Source organism: Erpetoichthys calabaricus, chromosome 7, assembly GCF_900747795.2.
Source record: "Erpetoichthys calabaricus chromosome 7, fErpCal1.3, whole genome shotgun sequence".
In the NCBI taxonomy this organism is placed as follows: domain Eukaryota; kingdom Metazoa; phylum Chordata; class Cladistia; order Polypteriformes; family Polypteridae; genus Erpetoichthys; species Erpetoichthys calabaricus.
The window spans coordinates 69981097-70006482 of NC_041400.2; the positions used below are offsets into that span (position 1 = coordinate 69981097).

Genomic DNA, 25386 nt, shown 5'->3' on the forward strand with positions numbered 1-25386 from the left:
TGACTTTTTCAGTGTGGCATTTAAAACAAATTTGTTGAATAAAGGCTTAGAGGAAATGTCATCATGACTGATGCATGTACAGATTTCAAAATACACATTTTTTATTTTACAAAGACTTTTTTTACACTGTATATTATTGTTTAAAAAAATGTATTGTAATGAAACTCAATTGCAATATACTCTAAGTATCTTACATTAGTCAGGCTTCTCCAGAGGTCTTCATTGCGGGTGTTTCCATAGCTATGCCTTCGCAGATACCGTACAATTCCCAGTTTGAAAGCTTCAGGAGTTAAAAAGTCTCGCAGCATATTTAAAATGCATGCACCCTAAGATGGAAATATACAGACACACACATAAATATAAAAATAAAAACATAACAGTCATACTGGGATACTGTAAAGCAAAAATAACTTATGGCCAATCATTTTCAAATATGAAAGTACCATTCTAATTGTTATTATTTTCTTTTTATTTATTCATTTACCTGTAATTAAACAAAGTGATTATTGAAAAGTTAAAATCTCCTTCTTTCTAAATTACCGACTGCATTAAGCACCTGCAAATGATGGCCCTCGAAGTAATACTGCTTGAATATATTTCAAACAATTTAACTTACAAAGACACCAATTAAATACCACTACCACTACCACCTTCTTCAGGAGTATATAGTACAAATTTAGTTAAGCCCTACTTTTGGCATTTTAAGTACAAAATAATTACATTTTTAAGCATGGTATTATAAAATCAGTAGCCACCTTATTAAATACAATTAGCTAACATCATTGCAAGCCCTTTTTATCTCCATGAAGGCCTGACTACCAAGGCTTCCTGTGTGCCACTGGGTTGTGGAGCCATGGGAGTCCGTAATTAAATATAAATATTATGAGCAACATCACAAATAACTTGCATGTTAAAAAAATGCCAATATTGAAGTCAAAATCACCAATGATAATTATGATGAACAACTTACTTCCCTGATTTAATCCATCACCACAGAGCACACAAAAAAGGGAGGCGTCTTGAGATGCATATATAGTAGTATAGTTTCCTGGAAGGTTCTTGTCTGCCTTACACAAAAAATGAAAGGAAGGATGTTTGCTGTTTTGCAAGAGAGTTTGCTGTATATGCACTGTGTCTCCCTAGTAAAGGTGTGTTGTGATGTAAGGCTACATTAACAAAAAGATTTAGGACCCTTGACATATTACATTCACTTTACATGTCTTTATGAAACTGGAATGGGAAACCGCTGCACCTTGTTAATACTTGTCTATGAATAAACTGAGTCAATTTTAGTATAGTAGAAGGAATGGCAAAAATAACAGTTTAGATACTAGTCTACTGAAGAAACACAGACATATCCACAATGCACTCTTTACTTTAATTTTGTTTACATCCCTATGTGCGTGTCACTGTTTAAAAGCACATATATTGTTTAATACAGACTGGTTCTTTGTATGAATAATTTTCAGCTGAAGACAAGTTTTGTGACTTTACATTAGAATAATCATTTTCCAATCTGCATAGTGAGATCACAGTTTAACATCTGGACAGTTTAACATCTGTGGCAGAGCGAAGGGCGCTCAGAAGGCTCCTATCAATTATGGAGAATCCACTGCATCCACTAAATAGTATCATCTCCAGACAGAAGAGCAGCTTCAGCGACAGACTGCTGTCACTGTCCTGCTCCACTGACAGATTGAGGTGATTGTTCCTCCCCCAAACTATACGACTCTTCAGTTCCACCCAGGGGGGTAAACGTTAACATTTAACATTATACAAAGTTATTGTCTGTTTTTCACCTGCATTATTATCATTCTTTAATTTAATATTATTTATTGTATCAGTATGCTGCTGCTGGAGAATGTGAATTTCCCATTGGGATTAATAAAGTATCTATCTATCTATCTATCTACACAGTCTTTGCCAATCTAATGCACAATGAACCATGGGACAGCCCAGTTCCATCACTGGCACAGCAGTTCAAAGTAGCAACTGAGGAGCACAAACTTCTACTGCCTGAACTCTGGAACATCTGCAGGATGAACATCTGCTCATGATCCTGAACAGAGCAGAATGACACAGGGGTGGAAGAGAAAAAGAGCCAGGAAGTAAATTGATTCATTGCCAGTTGTTTGGTTTTAAAAAAAACAGCTCCTAGGACAGAAATGCACCCGCTGCCTAGTGTGCTCTAAAGACGACGTTGACCAGTTCCTTCATAACAGCATGAGTGACCCCGCCAAGGAACAAGGGCTGGTCCTTCACAGAGCCCTTACAAATTCCCCACTCCCCACAGTGGAGTTTAATGTATGGGAGCCCATCTAGAACTAAATCCTGAAAGTTGTGACCTCAGCCAGAGCCAGTTTTCCAGCAGGATTCATCTGAGTACCCTAAAAAGGTATATAAGTGCTACTCGAATCGCCTCAAGATTCACTGGAAGATCCTGTGAGCGATGTGGTGCAGAGGGATAGTGGCACACCAGTAGAAGTATGCATCTCAGTACTTAGTGTGGAGGGGAATATCTTCTTCAGTGTTTTGTTACAAAAAAATGATGGATTTTCTCCTCAAGAATAACTACATAGACAATTCAATGCAGAAATGAGGAATTCCCAGTGTGTCTGTGTGCTCAGAACACCCAGCTGAATTAGAAGGTGAACATGGGGAAAGTAGACCTGGTCGTACTTTGGCTAGATTTTGCCAATGCATATAGGTCAATACCCAAAAAACTGGAGGAGATTACACTGGACCATCATTAAGTTTCCAGAAAGGACCTCATGAAGAACTACTATGGTTACTTCAGAATGTCAATCGTTTCCAAATCTATGCATTCATTGGCTGAAGAAGGAGATAGTAACTGGGTGCACAATCTCAGTTGTTCTTTTTTGCTCTTGCCAGGAAAATGACAGTCAAGGAAGCCGAAGCAGAGTGCCCAGGTCCACTGACCCGGGCAGGCTGCCCCCAACCAGAGTGTCTATTGATCACTTCACTGTCACCACAACATCAATTCCTAGTAGCAGGTGGATCCTATAGGGCCTGGAACAGTTTATCGTCTGTTCTTGAATATTATAAACCAGCCAAATAAAGATCCCTTGCTGTTAAGGAAAGGCAAAGTGGTGGGCAAATTTCATTTTAACTTGGATGGAACTGCAATCCCATCCATCACCAAGAAGCAGTTTTCACCTGTAGCCTCAGGGAGGTAGCTACTATCCAAACAATTTCCAAGGACCTCAAGAGCTGGTTGACCACAATGGACAAGTCAGGTTTATCTAGAAGGTTCAAAGTCTGAATCTATCAACAGTACCCTACCTCAAATCCTGGGGCCTCAAGGTGCCCTTTACAACCATACAGCTATTGGAAAGAAAGGTCAGTAGATATCTTTGAAGGTGGCTGGGCCTATCTCTTAGTCTGAGCAGCATAGCACTGCATGGAAGGAGCAACAAGCTCAAAAATGGCAGCAACAGGATTCCAGGTATGGAGAGGCAGGAAGTGGAAAGTGCAGGGGTGGTTGCAGTGTACCAGTTTAGACACAGGGCTCTGGTTGGGAAAGTGGCAACTGGGCGAGCATGGCTGGGCCCCTTCCCACAACCTCACTACAATACATGAAAAGGCAAGGACAGACACCAACTAATCCTGTGGGAAGTGTGGGCAGCTAGCACTGAGGAACAGCAGGATGGTGGGCATGCAGCAACCGGGAAAATGAACAAGGTGGGAAGGTCGGTACCAGTGGCACCATGACGAGGTGCTGGCAGCAGAGGCAGAGAGCATTGCTTCGACCATTACCACCAGCTACCATTGTGGCCAGATAAAGCATATCTCCTTCATTAGAGTCAGAGCACAGCCCTAACATCAGCCTAGATCAGTGTTTCTCAACCTTTTCTGGGTACACTTTTTGTAACCAGAAACATCCCAAAGGTGCAGGACTACCAAAGAAGCTAGTAAAAGAGTAGCTCCAAGATCAGTGTTTGCAGATATGGCACTTAGTGAGCACTTTGGTGGCATCTCCCAGCTGCATTGTCCATTTTCCCGACCCTCTCTGCCTCAGAGTCTACTCATATGCTCAATATCCACTGTGAGACTCAATGGCAACCAAACACTCAAGCAGATTGACTCTAGCAGCCTGGAGATATGTCTGAAGTGCTCTGTTTTGTGTCTGTAACACAGTGATCACAGAGCTGCTTTTATGCCAGCTCCTCCAGGTAGTTCTGTACTCCATATACAGGTCTCAAACACCCAAGGAGCTTGTCCCTCTCAGGTTCAGATCCAGGGGCACTACACTCCTACTTCCATGGCACACCTGGGTAGCTCCATGGCCGCGGCACACTGGTTGAAAAAACATTGGCCTGGATGATCATCATTATCAGGCCTGCTCAACACTGCATCAGACTAACTGCTTCAAGTTGATCTGGGAAGGCAGCTGAAGTTTCCCAACCGCACAGCAACAACTTTACTTAAGGCAGATGTGGCCTTGAAGCATGTCAGCCTCATCGAGCTGACAGTCATCTGGGGAGGACTACAATTAGGTGGTGAATGAGCAGAAGCTGGCCAAGTACCAGGAGTAGGTGCAGATGTCCTGGAGGCAATGCTGGAATGCTTGCTGTGAGCCCATTAAAGTAGGGTGAAGAGATTTTGTTAGCCACACACTTTGTAGAATCTACAGACTACTTGGTGTTGCTGGGGATGGCAAAAGGAAAGCCACAGTGATCACCACGGAGGGTGCTGAGAGAGCCTCCAGATGTGTATGGATCAGGAAGGGTGATCCGTGGGCCACTGCTGCAGGGACACAAGCTAGAGTCTGATCAATCCTGGCTGGATCTCCTAGGAAAGGTTTATGATGGAATCCGGAAAACAGCTGGCCATTCCCCGTAATCACTAGGTTCTGACTTTTCATCTAATCTGACTTCAGTAAAAATCATTCTGATTTTGCATTCTTTTTTTAAAAAAATACTTGTAGTTGTGAGTGTGGGCATAAACGATGGACTGGCATCTCTTCTAGGGTTGGTTGCCTCACACAACAGTCCCTTGAAACTTTTCACCACATATTCTACTTTTAAATTTTTTGTTGGTTTATCCTGTCTGTTTGTATTTGTATAACAATGTGGTTAATTGCTTTGATATTGTTTTTTCAAATTTAATATTTACAGTACTTCGTTTTTGTATTATTGTCTAACATGGCATAATATTTATATTTCCAAACAACTGTTGTTAATTAAACCTTGATATATATTTGTTTCTGTGGATGTCTGAATATTTGCATTATTTAATTACATGGTTGTTGTTTCCTTTAGTCTTACACATATATACTGTATGAGATTAATAATTGCTTTGTGTAAAACTAATACAGTCAATGAAAATATTATTTTAGTCTCTTTTTTTCAGCTTTTATTAGTTCCCTATCAAAACTTGCACCCTTCACTGCTTTACACAAAAACATTTGTTAAAACAAAGATTTTCTATAATGTGTTTTTGTTACAAAAGTGAGTTCCTCACTTGACTGATGTTTGCTTCTTACAAGATTTCTAACGACAGAATCAAATGCCTCAAAAGTAATGAGAAAAGGGTGTCCACTTATCATGTTAGGTTTGGACAAAAATTAAATAGACCACAGTATGTCCACAAAATGCTGTTGTAGCATACTGTCTATTCAGAATATGTGTAAATAATGCATGAGGGCATCTGGATTGACCCATGGTTAGAGATGATTTCTCACAGCTCCAAGGATCTAGATTTAAATGCCAGTCAAACTGCTACTAGAATTAACCCATATACAAATATGTGCGGTAGATTAATTGGAGACTTAGTATAAAGGCTAGAGGTAAGGGTTGGAATGCATTTTAAAATGAGTGTTAAAAGAAAAAAAATACATATTTTGAAGAGTGAATGTGTGCTGTACTAATACAGTTCCAGAAAACTGCATAGGAGTTGTGCTCAACTAGACAGAAAGACAGAAAAGGGGACTCATGATGTTCTTTAATCTATTCATTATTTTCAGCAATTCTATTTTTGATGTCGCAGTTAGACTATTTCATACTATTTCCTCAGGTATCACCTTTTTTTGTAAAATCTTTGTATTTATCTACAAAAATCAAAATAAACATTTCAGTTTATAGGCTGATAAAATGTTGCCCAAACTGTAAAGAATTAATAGTAGACTTCTCTAGGGTTAAGTGTATGTGCCACTGATTTTTTTCGATTTAATTATTAATTATTGACAGCTTCATTGCTGAAACTGCAATTAATTAAGTCATTTGTTATAAACAATAAAATACTGAAAATATCTTTAACTGAAAACCTTATTTTTTTTCCTAAACTCCCATGAATTTTTAGAACCATTACCACTGATGACAACACTGATCACTCAACAGGCATACAATAATGAGCTTAAATCATACCTTTTCATATGAAACATCATCAAACATTTCTAGAATCTGAGCTGGATTTTCAACTGGTGTGGACACAGGATGAGAAGAATTCAAGGCATCAACTTCCATGGCTTCAAAACACTTTCCAAGAAAATAGTCTTCCTGGAAAGGATTTAATTACTGATTAGAACACAATAAAAATATGATCACATTAAAAAATTTCCATAAACTTTTTTTCTGAAAAGAAAATTTGGTTAAGTCCTCTCACAAGTGTTAGACCTTAAATGACTAAATTTACAGGTAGACAGAATAAATAGAGGCTGAGGAAGTGAACTCTAAAACTGAGACTGCAGGTTAAATGACCACTACAACTCACTCTGTGAGCCTTAGCAAAATACTTAATTTGACTATGCTCTTTTTGTTAACTAAAGATAAAACAAACATCTGTACTGTCTTGTAAAGTGCCTTGGTATCTGATTCAAGCTTTACAGTTAGACCAGTCCAAAAATTAAAACAGAAAAATGAAACAGAAAAACAAGTAAAATTGTCTAAGCCCTCTTTATGATAAATAAGCAAATATAAACTGTTTCTATTGACTTTAACTAAAATATATTCTGTCTAAAATAATTTTTCATACCCATTAAGAATACTTGATGGTGGGAAAAAATGCATTGTATGTCCAGAGGCAATTCTATTACAGTACTTCACTTCAGAATGCTATAAGGTCAAATAAACATTTGAACATCTGCTTCTTGAATACCTTTCACAGCAGAACAAAATACTGAGAGAAATTTGAACACTAATCAGGAGATGGCAGACGAGAAGATACAAGGAGGTTCTGGTCAACGGGCTGAATTATAATAAAACCTCTGATCCAAGAGGGGTAAAAATAAATCTTTGACCTGTAAGTCAAATTTGAACTTTCATTTGAGGATGGGTAGGGATTATGATATAAATATTTTACAATATACATACTGTATACATATGCATTTACTTAATTAGAAGAACATATGGTCTTATCTTTTATATTTAATATATAAATTTATTTATTATAGAATTCTATCTATCTATCTATCTATCTATCTATATTGTCAGTTAAAGGGCTCAAGAGAAGGTAATTCCCAGTTGGACCAGGGGGTGGCAGAGTCCACTGATTCTTTCTCGTTTTTTCTTGCAGACCAAATACGGTAAGTTCCACCTGGGCTCTATGACGTCACTTCCGGTTCCAACCCAGAAGACATCACTTCCAATTCTACTCCCAGAAGACATCACTTCCTCCCTTACGACTTTAAAACCAACTTTTTTGTACCATAACCTCAGTTCTGTTTTGGACTCTTGTCTGTAAAGACCTTTTTCAACAGAACTGTACAATTACACAGTAGGCTGACCCAAACCCTCTTAACATGTCAAGGCTTGATTATTCTCACTATATATAATCACACACTGCAAAAACCTCTCACACATCAGCCTACACTGGGATTGGATGGCAAGAGATAGATCATTAGGCCCTTAGATGTTCTCTCACTCTTCTCCCACCCCTGCACCTAGAAAAGGGGAAAAGATAACCTGGGCTGTAACAGAGGTTAGGCCTGGCTCTAGACACTAAGTGCCCAGGTTTTCTTCTAAATCCCAAAGACATGGCAGGTTGACTGGTAATTTAAACTACAGTAACTACAAATGAATGATGTTGAGATTATGTATAAATGTGTATTGAAATGGGCTGGTTTTGTTTGATCTCTCAATTGCTCCCCACAATCTTAAAACAGAAATATGAAATTTTACTTGCTACATTTTAAAGAAAATATTAAAGGCTAAGTTAAAAATTCAAAGTCACAAAAGCATAAATTAACGAAGCTTAAGCTGTATTTTCAGAAATTATTTCCTTTGTGTATATGGAATTCTAATTTTATCCATAATTTATAAGACTTAATATATATTTGACCACAGTTTTGACATTACCGTTGAAAATTTTCAGCAGTTACAAAAACAATGATCACAGACACAAAAGGTGCATGCAGTCATACTGGGAAAATAAATGTATCAATTTAAATTTTGTTTAGGGCATTTAAGTGCAGACAGAAATACATACTTCAAATAATAAAATCCCTGCAGCATGAAAGGTAAGTACAATAACATTATAAAATAGCAAAACCAAACAAATAAAACATCCTCAGAAGTAAAAACAGCAAAACCAAGCAAACAAAAAATTCTCAGAAGTAAAATTAAATACCATTTATTTGTTTAAAAAAATGTGTTTTTGCATATCTGACAATCTAGAAGAACCAACAAAAATAAACCCTCACTCAAATACATTTGTGTGGCTTACATGTACTAAACTTTGATTAATGTCAGTCAGTCAGTCATTTTCCAACCCGCTATATCCTAACACAGGGTCAAGGGGGTCTGCTGGAACCAATCCCAGCCAACATAGGGCGCAAGGCAGGAAACAAACCCTGGGCAGGGCGCCAGCCCACCGCAGGGCACACACACATCCACACACCAAGCACACACAAGGGACAATTTAGGATCACCAATGCACCTAACCTGCATGTCTTTGGACTGTGGGAGGAAACCGGAGCACCCGGAGGAAACCCATGCAGACATGGGGGGAACATGCAAACTCCACGCAGGGAGGACCCGGGAAGTGAACCGAAATAAATTTTATAAGTCAACTTAATAAGGCATATAATAATATAAACTATTTGTGTATATGATATAATTTTAACATTTAAAATAATCCTATTCACAGAAATCTGTCTGTGTCTTGTAATAAAATATAAAATCAAACCAAAGTAAAACATAAAATCAAACCAAATAAAAAAGCACAAATTATTGGCTTTCTCATAGTCATATTATTCTACTGCACCCAAGCCATCTTTAGTTAAAGGACAAAAACATTATTTTAGGTTAGAAATGGTGTAACTGTTTCTTACCACTTGCAGTTCCGGGTTGGTGACATTTACTGAGACAAACTCCATAAATTTTGCAAAGCCTTCATTTAGCCAAAGGTCGTTCCACCACTCCATAGTGACAAGGTTGCCAAACCACTGCAAGAAGCAAAACAAATAGGGTTATTAAATACATCGCAATTGTTCCAGTGCTGCCAAAGATGATAACTGTAATATTTTACAAACAGTAAGTTAAAACTGAACCAAACGTATTCATAATCAGGATGTTGTGCAGAAAATGTGAAGTCTCCTATTGCTTTTGTAACTCTAACTTTTTTCTTGTTCTACAAACTTTATAAGTTAACTTTTTCAAAATACTTTAAACTATCATCTTCAAACAGGTTGTTAAAGGTGAAAGGAAACTATTCCAGTTTGCAAAAATTATTTCAAGCAGCTTCCCTGATGCTCTCTGTACCCTTGTTAAGATTTCCTATTCATTAGTACAGCATTAAGCCCCATGTGGCCAAAAGCACAGCAGTGCCTGCTCATGTACCAGTCCTTATAATGATGAATGCACTGATAAAATATGTGCAATTTCAGGGGTTTTTTTTTTCTCTTTTGGTAACAAAATCATGCATATATAAAAGAGCATGGAGGAAAATGACAGCAGGGAAAGGATAAAAGGGGACTCTGCAAACAAGTATATTATACTGTAAACAATTGAACACTACTTGTCTTTATGTCCATTGGGTCTGTCAGAAAAAAGTATGTTTCAAAGTTTCATCCAATCTTGACTTGTAACTTCACATTAAAAATAGAGCTATGAGTATTGTGAGTGATCAAAGATGGCTACTTTATGAATAAATACATTATTATGAGTGGCACACATAATGAAAATGTTTATTTATTGAAATGCAATTTTTTTGCCAACATATTTTGATCAAAATAATTTAGTAGATTGTTAAAAAAATGTAAAAAATAATAAAAAAAAAAACCCTCAATTTTCTAATGCCAACTGTGTGCCGACCTGAACAATCTATTCTAAGTAAACACAATGTAAGTGGCCCCTGGAAGACTGGAGCAAGAAAAATATGCATTCTTTATTTTGATAATATATATAGAGATAGAGAGGACAAAAAACTGTCAAGAGTTTTCATGAAAGTTTGGTAAATTATTGCAATTAAATGAAGATAATGCAGCTTCATGGAAATGCAGTTAACAAACCCCACAGTTGTTCCTCAAAATTGCTGAATTATAAATACAATAATGCTAGAATAAACTGAAGTGCATGATGTCACATTCATAGAGACACTGCAGTTACTGGAACATTTTTTTCCTGAGCCAACAGTTTTCCTCAGCAAATAAATCAAAAACCATAGTTGCTGAAAATGACAAAATACTGTAATAGTATATCCCATTGAAAATATTATTATCAGCAAAGTCCTGCGGTGGGTTGGCACCCTGCCCGGGACTGGTTCCTGACTTGTGCCCTTTGTTGGCTGGGATTGGCTCCAGCAGACCCCCGTGGCCCTGTGTTTGGATTCAGCGGGTTGGAAAATGAATGGATGGATTATCAGCAAAAGTGTCATTTAGTCAGCTTGGCTGAAAAAAACAATCACATGCATACATTACTGCTTCTTCACATGTGAAAGCATGGAAGCTGCAACTATATGTTACATATCTTTTAATAACAAAGTGAACATTGAAGTGAGAGTTTCTAATGACTCAGATCAATGTTGTGTCATTCTGAACATCGCCGCCAAAAACAACAATTTAGTACCTTTAGTTAGGCAGACACAAAGCTCATCAATAAAACTGACATCTTTTAGACCAATGAAAAAGAAAACACCTTTCCTTTACAAATGTAGGGAGGTTTATTGAGACTCCCTTTTGACTGGAGATACCTGCAATAAAATGTTTTGAAATTTCAAAACTTATGCAGATAGACACAGTTAAAAATTATTTACAGTTCACACGAAGGTGTGAGTTAAAATTAAAATTATGTGATCAAAGAGATAACATAGAAATGCCTACTTTTCCCTCTGTATTCATTTTGTTTATCACTCACAGTGAGGCTGAGAGAATTTCAGGCAAGAAAGAAAAGAGGCCAAATCATTTGAAATGGGTCAAACATGTTAAATACATTTGTTTGTTTCTTGGTGCTAGCAAAGGCAGCAGTCATGCCACTGCTACCCCATCTATACTTTACAGAACTTGCTTAATCCCATTCAAGGGTGTTGTGGGTGAGGGCAGAGTGTATCTTGACTGTACAGGATACAAGGCAATTACTTTATATATAATGGATTTAAATGAAATACAGAAAACTAAATAACATATAGAATAACAAATACCTTGTGCAATCCCCTTCTTTATCTGTTTTATGCTTTTTTCATCTTTTTACACTACAGTTTTCTTTCTCAACCCAACAGTATTTAAAACTTCTGTTCCTGGATAAACTCCTCCCCTTGCCACAAATATATATTTCCCATTGGTCCTTTGTTAGTCATTATTACTGCTGAAGAGTTTAAAACACTTGCTCCTTCTCAGTGAGACACAATCATACAATCAGACCGTTGCAAGTTAAAGCAAATGAAACGATCCATGGTTGCAGACAAACAATTAAATTAACTATTCACATGACAACTGCTACACTTTGATCAGCATTTAAAACACCTGGGTGCACTGCATTACATTAGTCTATTACCCATTACTTCTTCTTCTTTCTGCTGCTCCCATTAGACTTTACCACAGTGGATCATATTTTTCCATACCTTCCTGTCCATCTTGCTCTGTTACACCCACCATCTTCATGTCCTCTCTCACTACATCCATAAACCTTAGGCCTTCCTCTTTTCCTCTTACCTGGCAGCTCCATCCTTAACATCCTTCTCCCAATATATCCAGCACCTCCCCTCTGCTCATGTCCAAACTAACCCAATCTCTCCTCTCTGACTTACTCTCCACACTGTCCAACCTGAGCTGACCCTCTAATGTACTCATTTCTAATCCTTGTTCCTAATCCTGTCCATCTTTGTCACACCCAAAGCAAATCTTAACATCTTTAACTCTGCCACCTCCAGCTCTGTCTCTTGTTTTTTGGTCAGTGCCACCATCTCTAGCCCATATAACATAGCTGGTCTCACTACCATCTTGTAGACCTTCCCTTTCACTCTTGCTGGTACCCGTCTGTCGCAAATCACTCCTTACACTCTTCTCCACCTGCTCTACCCTGCCTGCACACTACTCATCAGCTCTCTTCCGCACTCCCCGTTACTCTGTACTATTAATCCCAAGTATTTAAACTACTCCACCTTTGTCAGCTCTACTCTGAATCCTCATAATTCCTCTGGCCTCACTCTATTTCACACACATTTATTCTGTCTTGTTCCTGCTTACTTTCATTCCTCTCTTCTCTACAGCATATCTCCACCTCTCCAGGGTCTCCTCAACCTGCTCCCTACTCTCGCTGAAGATCACAATGTCATCCGCAAATATCATAGTCCACAGGGACTCCTGTCTAATCTCGTCAGTCAACCAGTCCATCACCACTGCAAATAAGAAGGCTCATAGATGATCCCTGATGTAATCCCACCTGTACCTTAAATGCATCCATCACTCCTGCTGCAGACTTCACTACTGTCTCACTTCTGTCATACATATCCTGTTCCACTGTTACGTACTTCTCTGCCACTCCCGACTTCCTCATACAGTACCATAACTGTCATATGCTTTCTCTAAGTCCACAAAGACACAATGCAGCTCCTTTTGTCTTCCTCTATACTTCTCCATCAACACCCTCAGAGCAAACATTGCATCTGTAGTGCTCTTTCCCAGCATGAAACCATACTCATGCTCACTAATCATAACCTCCCTTCCTAACCTAGCTTCCACTACTCTTTCCCATAACTTCATGCTGTGGCTCATCAACTTTATCCCTCTGTAGTTACAACAGTTCTGCACAACCCCCTTATTCTTAAAAGTCCGTACCAGTATGAGTGGTAAAGTGAGGTCAGAGGCTGGTGGGCGTATTTTAAATAAATAATTGCCATTCTCACAACTTTGTGTGGAGGCATGGTAGCGTGGCAAGAGCACTTTTCACTGCAAGGTCCAGACAAGATAAGTTCAGAAGATAGCAGTGTCTACAGAGAAGCATTGGGGCTCGTGTGTGTTTTTATTTTTTTAAGAAACTGTCTCTACTAGGATTATAACTTCAGTTTTTAAAGGAATGTTTATTTATGGGATTTTACCCTCCACTGTTTTATGGATTACTTATTTATTGACTGCTTGAAGCATAGCACTATGGACACTGATTCTTTGGTTTGTTTTGACTGTTTTTAATAAATGCACAGGGAAATTGAAAAATAACAGCTGTAAGTCAGGTTAGGGAGAAAATATGTGAAGGACTCAAGCAAGTTATTTTAAAAGGTGCTGATGTTTGCTTGACCAATATGGTTAAAAAGCCCAGAGTCTATGAAGGTATTAATAACCAGCCATTTCTTCAGGCAGTCGGCCATATCTGACATAAATTCTATGAATATGTAATTATGTGAGTGACGAGGATCCAGCATGATGTCAGAATCGTCTTACTATGCCATCGACATTCCTAGCTGCTGGATGGGCCATCTGTGTTTCAGCATTCTCCCACTTGGCTGTGATGTCCCTCTGCTTCTCTCCAGCCTGAATATGTACGTACACAGGATTATGCATTATATTCTGGGAATGAATGTTATCTTTTTAAGCTAGTTAAATACACACCTCTTTTTGTACCATATTTCTCTCTTTGATTGATACAGAATTTGAAAATTTTGTTAACAGTATTTAGGTACAGTGTTACTACTATCTATACTTATGTATTGAATGTCTTGAAGGGCATATTTAAATAAAATGTATTATTACTGTTTTTATTTTCTACTACCACTCTCTGTGAAAATAATCTTGAAAATGCACATCACATTCAATCAATACAGAACAACAATAGCTTATAATCAATAAAAGTCTAAACAGTGTACAACTTAATTTCTTCATTTGCCATTTCAAGCTTTCAGTGTTCTTTCATGAAGTTTTTCAAACTAGTGTTGCCAATTTACTGAAAACTTCTCTCTCTGGTTTGATATGGGAGGTTTTTTTTTGCAAAAATGAAAATGAAAATGCAGTATCTCTTTTGCAATTTCATTTTCAAAGTCTGCATGCAAAAATGCTGCAAAAATGAAAACGAAAATTAAATAACCACATTTGTGATTTCATTTTCAAAGTCTGCACGTAAAAATGCGCAAAAATTAAAAGGAAATAACCTCATTTGCAATTTCATTTTCAGCCTGAACAGCAATGAAGCTGCAAAAATGAAAAGTAAAACACATTCCCACTTTGCATTTTCAATTTCTCAACATGCAAATAGCGCAGGTCACTAGGCAGGGCTTTGTACTTCAATTTCCCACAATTCTTTGTCCTTCGTAGCTGTAGGGCCACTTTGATAGATAGAATACTTCTCATTTAGACTGTGTTTAATTCACGTGATTTTGATCTTTTCACCCCCATACTTCAAATAAATAAATGTAAACTATGATGTAATAAAGGCTAATTTCTGTCATGTTAAATATTGTAATTAAATTGTACATTAATTTCTTCAGAACTATAATTATGCGTGGTCTTTGGATTTTGTGATGCAGTTTTCCTGTGAAGTTCACAGTATGGGATTGAAAACATCAAAATCACGTGAATTAAACACAGTCAAAGTGAGAAGTATTCTATCAATCGAAGTGGCTCTACAGCTATAAAGGACAAAAAAATTGTGGAAAATTGCCAAGCCCCACCCATTGACCCTCACTATTTGCATGTTGAAAATGAAAACTTGAAAATGAAAATGCAAAGTGGCAAATGAAAATTCAATGAGCAACAGGTGGTGCTAGTGTTTATTTGTATTTTACTTTTCATTTTTGCAGCTTCATTGTGGTTCAGGCTGAAAATGAAATTGCTAAAGGGATATTGCATTTACATTTTAATTTTTTTTTTGCTGAAAATATCTCATAGTTTGATGCAGGCAGCGAACAATAATTTTGAATGGGTGAATCTATATAACCTACACTTTGTACTTGACAATAAAAAAAAATCTAAACTGAACAATGAATACTGTTTTTTAATTATTCTATTACTGTATACAGTATACTGTATGCAAATGATTACTATTTTGTCCTAACCTGAACAGTCCCCAGGATTTTAGCTCTTGCACAGTATTCAAAGATAAAAAAATATAATGCAAACATAAACACATGAATATGTATCTTATATCTACACAAACAAAAACACGTAGTTTGATAGTATAAATTAACAAACATCCTCCAAAAGTCTCAAAACATGATTTTTTTTGAGGAATTTTAATATTTATTATGAGATTTTCTTAAAATGTTCATACTTGCAGAAAAATAAACACTCTCATACACTTAGCTGCAACTCACAACACCATATATCTTTTTTGCAATAAGTGGATAAAGACGGCAAAGGACATAACCTTAGCACAGGGAATCAAAGACTTTTGTTCATTTGCAGCAAATAATATTTTTCTGAAGAAAAATATCCAATTTATTGGAAAAATTACTGTTTAAAAAATAATATATTGATATGCATAGCAAGTTGGAAATGAAGCTGTGTATAATGTATTATTCCTGAATAATATATTGTGAATTTAAGTAAAAATGTATATACTTTTTACAGTTTACTGTACATTCAATACCTGATGTGCCAGTTCATGAGCAATGATCATTGTTATGCCTAATTTGTCTGAAGCAGAGGATATTTTAGGATTAAACAGAAGCGCAGATTCTCTGTAGGTGGTCAAACCCCAGTTCTCCATAGCACCAGACTGGAAGTCAGGAACAGCAAATAAATCTGCAAATTAAGCAAATATCTAAAATTAGATTTAATTTCATGGGATGACAGTAATTTACTAGCAATTTTTTAAAAATTGATCAAAGCAATAGTAGCAAATATTGTTATGAAAAATTATACACAAAACGTACCTGAATAGTACTGCATTACCTTTATTTTTTTGTCAAAGAACAAAGGCATCATATTAATTACTTTTTTAAAATTACTAGGGGGTTCTGCCCCCTGCTTTCTTTGCTAAACCGTCATTGTATTTAAAGAGATGGTATACAGAAAGTGTGCAGGACTCGGGAAGAAGATGGTTTGTTCCTTAGTTATTATAGACAGAAAGTTTCGCGTAAAACAGAAAATGTTTTTAATATAATGGAGAGAAAACTATATATTGTGGGTGTGTATGAAAAAGTGGGACACTACTTGTAAACTTTCAGTATTAAATCTCTTCAGAGCAGTCACAGCAGCAAATAATTAACTATGTAATGACTGTTTAGGTGAAAGGGAACAGAAAGGTACTGTGCATTTTTTTTATTATCACATTGTCAAATTATTTTTTTGTTTAATTAAATATTGTTTGTATTAATTAAATACATTTACAAGGAGAATGCCCTAGTGGATTCCGGTTTGATTCCTAGCCTAGACTCTGCCCTGTTTCCTCCTGTATCACAAAGATGTATTGTATATGGTTTGTTAAATGGTGATACTAATCTATCCTAACATAAATGGATGTGAACCATGTACCTCTACGCAAATAGAGTTTTTTTTTTTTTGCCCCAGTGTTTCTGGAAATGAGCTGTGGCTTTTTGTGGCACAGTAATGTAAGAAGCTGGATTATAAAATGGATGGGTGATTTATTATATTACATTAATTGCTTCCATTAATCTACCTGTAATGTTAAAGTTACAACTCTTTCAATTCTTTGACTTTTTTATATAATAGGCCAACATTTGATAGCCTCTAAATTATAGGAATTTCCCCAGTGACCGACAATGTTTGAAAAATACACATTGTTTATATCTATCATACATTCTCCTTATTCACTGTAGTATAAATGCCACCTTTTCTAGGCAATTTGTTTGATTTCATCATTTTTAATCTCCCTCTCTATGATTTCCAAATAACTGAGCACCTCCTTAATTGTCCTTGTAACAGTTTCAAGGTTATCAATTTCTTCAGATTAAAGCATCAGAAATATGCAAATAAACTGTATACTTTAGTTTAGTTGTACTCTTCTTAATACATTTCACAGCCTCCTTAACCATTAAAATTACTACTAAAATACTGAAAGAATCTCTTTTGGATTTTCTGCAATATTCTGCAATATAACTGCCTTTTAATGTTTCTAATATCATTTACAACTGTTTAAATGCTGTTGCATTGTTCCTTACTACAGTTAGTGCTGGAGTTATCTGTCTCATACACATTATACAGCTATTTTTTATTTATTTATTTTTTACAAATTCTTTTTTAGTTTCTTACTTACTCAATGTGAGCTTCTTTTTAACTTAATAATATTTCTAAATTACAAGATGAACTACATTGTGATAAAATGCATCTAATCCTGCTTTGCTAGGGATGGAACAGTTACCGGTTTTTACAGTATACCTGGGTGATATTCATATTTTAAATATGACTATAACCATTGTTGGTTTCTGTGTTTTTAAAAAATGCTGATTGTGTAAAAAACACTGTCAAGTAATTGCTAAAAAGTATATAATCACGTATTAATATGTGACATGTGTCTGGTCACACTAATAGGTAATCTAACCGAAATCTAACCTAAACACAGTTAAAACATCTGACTACGCCACCCAGTTTTATTAAGAGTCTGGGAATTCTTGAACTTTATAAAGATAATAGCACAGGCTGCATCGTGACACTTAAGGACACTCATAATCTTCATTTCTGTAAAATCTTATTTCTTTAAGATGTCTGTGGTGGAATGACTGACTTTAATCCCAAATATGAAATATAAAATAGATGACACAAACAAAAAGATACATAATGCTTAAGGATAACTTTCAAGAAAATCAGCTATTGCATGGTTAAACCTACAACTTCTGTAATCCTGAAAAGAAGGACATTTCAGAATAAAATGAGGATTTTTCAATGACACTTTTCCCTGTAATACTACAATTCATCTTTACATTCTTTTATGGTCATTTAGAAATGTCCTTTTTGATTTGGCAACTGTTCACGGGTAATTAAAATATTGTCATAACCATTCTCAAAAATGTTTACTCCATTTCATAGGAGCAGGGAACAAGAGCCTTTCCTGGGAATACTAGGCACAATTCAGAAAAAGAACCTGCAGCCCATTGCAGGGTTCGCCCACACACACCCCCCACTATAACTACTTAACCAAACCTACAAGGCTTTGAGAAAGTATGAGGAAAGCCAAGCAAAATGACACCTTTTATTGGCTAACTGTTAGCCAATAAAAGGTGTCATTTTGCTTGGCTTTTCTCTACATTCATAATGGCTAACACGGTACAACACCCTAGTACTACAGAAAGTATGAGGAAAACTGGAGTACCCAGAAAAACACCACAGAAACATAGGGAGAACATGTAAACTCCAAAAAGACAGTCAGGTGCAGGATGTGAACCTAGTATGCTGTATAGTATATAAACTACTGTAAACATCAAAAAGCATATGCTGTGGCAGCAAAAAAAAAAAACCTGAATAATAATATCAGGGTGCTTTTTTAAATACTTGGCACTTCCCCTTCATTCCCCCACAGTGTTTGAAATCCCCCTTGTGTTATATTTAAGGGGAGAATTTCCCCACAACTTCAAAAATGATCATAAAAGTATGATTGACTACTGTACATTACTTATACAAGAAACATGATGTATTCAGTGTATATTTCAAAGCAATCAGGGAGCAGATCTATGTAACAAACATAGAGTTGTAATAATAGATATGAACATTCACAAACCATTTAAAGGTATAGTAATAAAATATTCAAGAATAAAATTAGCATCACTACAAGAAACCAACTAAAGATAGAAATATGCAAATAGACTTTAAAAAAAATGAGAAGCCATAGAAGAAAATGAAAATAGTAGCAAAATAAATTGAACCTTGAATAAATCATGCATAAACTTTAAGGAAACATTATTACAAATAGTTTCAGACATCTTCTGAGTTAAAACAGTAATATATGACCCTGAGAAAAAAAGAACTAAATGGTGAAAAGACAAAATGAAGAGCAAGGTAGCAGAGAAAAATGAGGCATGGAGAAAACATTTATGGACAAAAATTGAGGAAGATAATACAGTATGCAAACAAAAGTGAGAAGAGGCTAAAGAGGTTGTGAAATCAACAAAGAAAAAGTGCTGGGAGAAATCTGGTAAGAAAACAGAGAAAAATTATATTGAATATCAAAAAACAGTTCTGGAATATAGTCAGAAGGTTAAAGGTAAATCAAACACAGAAAATCAACAGCATAAAAATGTCAAAATGAAAATTATAGACAGAAATAGTTGGAATCCCATAAAGCCTGGAGAGTCCTACATAAAAAATTTGAAAAGGAAATAATGAGGGGCGAAGAACACAAAAATCCATTAGAGCAGAGGGAGATGAATGAAGAATAAGTGAAGGAGCAATAAGGAATTATGGAAAAAGAAATAACAAATAGCCTAATAAAAACAAAAAACTCAAAGCAGTTGGGACAAACGGGATAGCAGCTGAAATGTTAAAGTATGGAAGAGCAACAGTAAATAAATGGCTCAAGAAAATCTTCTGGCAGGCAAAGAATAGAGAGGGAATACCAGTAGAACAGGACAGAAAAATAATTGAACCAATATATAAAAAAAGGGGATTCCATGAACTGTGATAAGCAATATTTTTAAGATCAGTAGTTTTAAAAATATTTTCTAGGATAATAGAAATAAGGCTGAGAACAGCAAGATAATAAACTATAAGAAGAACAAGCAACACACAGACCAGGAAGACCAACATAAGATCATATTTTCACCATAAAAACAATAATTGAGAAAAGATTACATAAACATAAAGTGGCATACCTGCTGTTCCTAGATTTAAAAACAGCATTTGATGCAGTACCGTGAAAAAATACATGGGAAGCATTAGACACAATGGAAGGGTCAGAAAAATTTAAAATGATCAATAGAAGCATTAATCAAACATACATAGCAATACTACAATAAAATGGTCAAACATCAGAGGAACTGAGTATGGAAAATGTCATCAAACAGAGACATAGCTCCAGTCCTCTACTATTTGTGATATATATGGATTGTATAATTATCAATTCCAGGGACAAAATTAGAAATGGGGCGGCACGGTGGTGCAGTGGGTAGCGCTGCTGCCTCGCAGTTGGGAGACCTGGGGACCCGGGTTCGCTACCCGGGTCCTCCCTGCGTGGAGTTTGCATGTTCTCCCCGTGTCTGCGTGGGTTTCCTCCGGGCGCTCCGGTTTCCTCCCACAGTCCAAAGACATGCAGGTTAGGTGGATTGGCGATTCTAAATTGGCCCTAGTGTGTGCTTGGTGTGTGGGTGTGTTTGTGTGTCCTGTGGTGGGTTGGCACCCTGCCCTGGATTGTTTCCTGCCTTGTGCCCTGTGTTGGCTGGGATTGGCTCCAGCAGACCCCCGTGACCCTGTGTTCGGATTCAGCGGGTTGGAAAATGGATGGATGGATGAAATTAGAAATGCAGCCTTGGGATACTATAAATTAAATCCAGTATTGACCCAGGATGTCACATATGCACACAATATTGGACTAATTGTAATAAGTGAGTAACAGTAACAGCAAGCTAGAAGCAAAAGGTATGATAATAAATGTAGAGAAAAACAAGACGAGAAATGACAAATGTGGATATGGATAGATGGAAAACAACTACAAAACGTGTCAGTGTATGAGTACCTGGGGTTAATCATAGGTGAAGATAGAAAGATAGATGAAGAAATCAAAAACAATGCAAATAAAGTATACTATCAAATTAACAACACCTGAATATTTATAGTAGCGCTGCTGCCTCGCAGTTGGGAGACCTGGGGGACCCGGGTTCGCTTCCCGGGTCCTCCCTGCGTGGAGTTTGCATGTTCTCCCCGTGTCTGCGTGGGTTTCCTCCGGGCGCTCCGGTTTCCTCCCACAGTCCAAAGACATGCAGGTTAGGTGGATTGGCGGTTCTAAATCGGCCCTAGTGTGTGCTTGGTGTGTGGGTGTGTTTGTGTGTGTCCTGTTGTGGGTTGGCACCCTGCCCTGGATTGGTTCCCTGCCTTGTGCCCTGTGTTGGCTGGGATTGGCTCCAGCAGACCCCCGTGACCCTGTGTTCGGATTCAGCGGGTTGGAAAATGGATGGATGGATGAATATTTATAGGAAAGAAAGAATTACTTATAAAGACATGCATCTAGAGAAAACCATATATATATATATATATATATATATATATATATATATATATGCTGTATATATATATATATATATATATATATATATATATATACAGTCATATGAAAAAGTTTGGGAACCCCTCTTAATGCTTTGAATTTTTGTTTATCATTGGCTGAGCTTTCAAAGTAGCAACTTACTTTTAATATATGACATGTCTTATGGAAACGGTAGTATTTCAGCAGTGACATTAAGTTTATTCGATTAACAGAAAATATGCAGCATAAATTTGGGCACACCAACAGAGATATTACATCAATACTTAGTTGAGCCTCCTCTTGCAATGTGGACGCCCAGGAAGACAGGAGGAGGGCTCATGCCTCCTCCAGACCACGAGGGGGCGACCGCCCTGGTTCCTTTGGGGGCCACGTGTGCAGGGCTTGGAAGCCCAACCCTGTAGGGGCCCGTGGTCTCCGCCAGGGGGCGCCCCCATGCCTGAAGGACCCGGAACCCCAACACTTCCGCCACACCAGGAAGTGCTGGGGGGGAAGAAGATGGGGAACACCCGGGGGGCTTCCGGGAACACAGCCGGCACTTCCGCCACACAGCGGAGTGTCTGGGGAGTGTCGGGGATCACCTGGAGCCCATCCGGGTACTTATAAAAGGGGCCGCCTCCCTGCAAAGAAGGACTGGAGTCGGGTGAGGAGTGGACACAGTTTGGAGGCAGGAGAGAGGAGGCGGCCTGACGAGCAGGCAGAGACTGAGTGAGAGCCTGGACTTTGGGGAGATTGGTGCTGGAGGCACTGGGTTTGTGCACTTGACCTGTAAATAATTATGTACAATAAACGTGTGGTGGACTTGAGAATGGTGTCCGTCTGTCTGTGTCTGGGCAGCTTATCACAGCAAATATAACAGCCTCTAGACGCCTCCTATAGCCTTTGATGAGTGTCTGGATTCTGGATGGAGGTACTTTGACCATTGTTCCATACAAAATCTCTCCAGTTCAGTTCAATTTGATGGCTGCTGAGCATGGACAGCCTGCTTCAAATCATCCCATAGATTTTCGATGATATTCAAGTCAGGGGACTGTGACAGCCATTCCAGAACATTGTAGAGGGTGTCCCAAAATTCATGCAAGAAGTAATTTTGATAGAGAACACAGGTTTTTAATTAAAAATTGTAAATTTTTAATTGATTCATAAAGTATACAGTACAGTGGAACCTCGGTTCACGACCATAATTCGTTCCAAAACTCTGGTCATAAACCGATTTGGTCATGAACCGAAGCAATTTCCCCCATAGGATTGTATGTAAATACAATTAATCCGTTCCAGACCGTACGAACTGTATGTAAATATATATATATTTTTGAAGTTTTTAAGCACAAATATAGTTAATTAAACCATAGAATGCACAGCGTAATAGTAAACTAAATGTAAAAACATTGAATAACACTGAGAAAACCTTGAACAACAGAGAAAACTAATACTGCAATAGTTCACGCTATAGCGCTACCAACCGCTGGCTGAAAACACTTTTTTTAATGAGTTTTAAGCACAGGGAAAAAAATGAACATTTGAAAAAATCCGTAATTTAATAAACCACCAAGAAAAGTAACATTGCAACAATGCACACTACGAACCGATTGCTGTAAACAGAAGTGAAAACGGAATGAAGCCCAGCGCATTCTTTAACTGCCTTACTACCTTATGCGTCCAGCTCTCTCTCGCGCTGTCTGTGTGTGTGGTCTGTCTCTCTCTGGCGCTGCGTGTGTGTGTGCGCGGCTCTCTCTCTCGCGCTGCCTGTGTATGTGGTCTGTCTCTCTCTGCCGCTGCCAGTGTGTGTGCGCGGCTCTCTCTCTCGCGCTGCCTGTGTGTGTGTGGTCTGTCTCTCTCCCGTTGCCTCTGTGTGTGCGTGTGTGTGTGTTGTGCTCTCTCGCTCTCTCTCTCTCTTGCTCACTGCACAGAAAATGCAAAGGGAGAGACTGAACATGTACAAACCGAAAGGGAAACTGGCTTGTTCATATACCGAGCGTGTGGTAGTGAACAGAGGCAAAAATTTGGCGAACTTTTTGGTCGTAAACTGATTTGTACGTGTACCGAGACGTTCGTGAACCGAGGTTCCACTGTATAGGGTTATGTATGGAATAGCATATCGGGTAAATGGCCTCCACAGCTTTGCTGGCACATACGCACTCTTTTGTCGAAATTTTCCATGACCGTTTTGCATAAATGTGGCTGAATTTCGTTGATACAGCGCTCAATTTCCTCCTTCAAGGCGTGGGTGGTCGTGGGCTTGATGGCATAAACCTTAGACTTCAAAAAACCCCAAAGAAAAAAGTCTCAACAATCACTCATGGATTTTCTGAACCCAAATGCAACAATTTTTACGATTAACGAAGCCATCAAGATGAAAATGAGCCTCATCGCTGAAGATGATTTTGTTCGAAAAATCGGCATTCACTTGTTGTTCCAAAATCCATTCAACGAACTCTCTTCGCTGTGCGTGGTCAGTAGGCTTCAGTTCTTGACTCAATTGAACTTTGTAAGCATGAAGATGCAAATCTTTCGTGAGAATATGCTGTAGAGAGCTTCTGGAAATATTAAATTCTTGACCACAGTGCCGAATTGATGTTCCTGGACTCTCAGCAACACTCTCACGAACTGCTTCGATGTTTTGTGTTGAACGACTTGTTGAAGGACAGCCAGAGTGTCTAAGATCACTAATTGATCCAGTCTCCCTGAATTTTTTAATTAATCTCTTCACAGTTGATGAAGTTAAATCACTATTCCGACCATATTTTGTACAAAAATTGTGAACTGTAGCTGCCAAACCTTCACTATTTTAAAAATATTGCTCAACAATGAAAACGCGTTGTTCTTTTGTGTAGAGCTCCATTTTTAATAACCCTGGACTGTGAGCTGTCACGCTGTCTATTTTTTCGTTGGCAACACTTTACCGCACAAATGGCGACAAATTCAAATCTTACGTGAATTTTGGGACACCCTCTACTACTCCCTCTGCATGAAGTTTAAGTCAGAGAACTTCAAAAAAGGGGTTTACAACACATGCATTTATTGGTTACTTTGCAAAAAAAATTATTAACTGCTGATGATGTAGATCGTTTTGTCTGGGCTGAAATTCCAAACAGAGAAACCTATCCTGAATTATGATACAAAGTCATTAAACTCATGTCTCACGGACCTCATTTAAAAGATTCAGCATGTTGTGACTCGAAAGATTCTAAATATTGTTTTTACCAAAGTTCTGAAATAAAATGAATAATCCTTTTTTTTTCAGCATGGAAATAACTTTTTATTTTTTTTCCTCTTTAAATAATAGAAATCAGGAAAAGAGCAAGTATTCTTGTGCTCACGTAAGTGCAACATCAACCAAAATGGAAAACTCAAGTAATTTTAACTTACTTGATGATATTACAAAACTACAGATTAATAATAGACTAAAACATCATATAACAAACAAAATTAATGGTTCTTTGTTCTCTACAGTCACTAAACATTTCAATCACCTGTGAGAAAGGTATGGAAGTTTTAAAAAAATATTAGAAAAACCTATGTACTTTGTATGATGTTTTTATGAATAAAATGGCAGCTAACAACAATCATTTATGTTTACCTTGTTTTGGAAGAGGGTACGGAATATTAAAATAATCTTCATAAAAGTCAAGAAGTTTCACTGCTGCTTCCAAGGCAAAGTATGCCTGATCTATTTTCTCTGGATTTGCATATACGGAAACCTGTAATAAGATGACAGACTCTGTAGAAGATACTTATAAGGTTAGGCTGTATTTGAGAATGACTAAGCAGATTGCATTAAATACAGACCCATTCTGGTTAATCTTTTAAAATACTCCTTCCATCACTTTTATTCCATTCCTGATTACATGAT

At 37.4% G+C, this 25386-nt stretch overlaps 1 protein-coding gene across 1 annotated transcript in view; it reads right to left on the reverse strand.

The window, feature by feature from the left end:
- The window catches only part of erap1b (endoplasmic reticulum aminopeptidase 1b), a 114453-nt gene that overhangs the window by 58830 nt on the left and 30237 nt on the right, over positions 1-25386 (reverse strand). Inside the window, exons 5-9 of the mRNA XM_051929618.1 lie at positions 25114-25234; positions 15972-16126; positions 9290-9403; positions 6387-6518; positions 195-326 (exon numbers count right to left, since the gene is read on the reverse strand). Of these exons, the coding sequence (XP_051785578.1) occupies positions 195-326; positions 6387-6518; positions 9290-9403; positions 15972-16126; positions 25114-25234 (654 nt within the window). The remainder of the gene's footprint in view (positions 1-194; positions 327-6386; positions 6519-9289; positions 9404-15971; positions 16127-25113; positions 25235-25386) is intronic.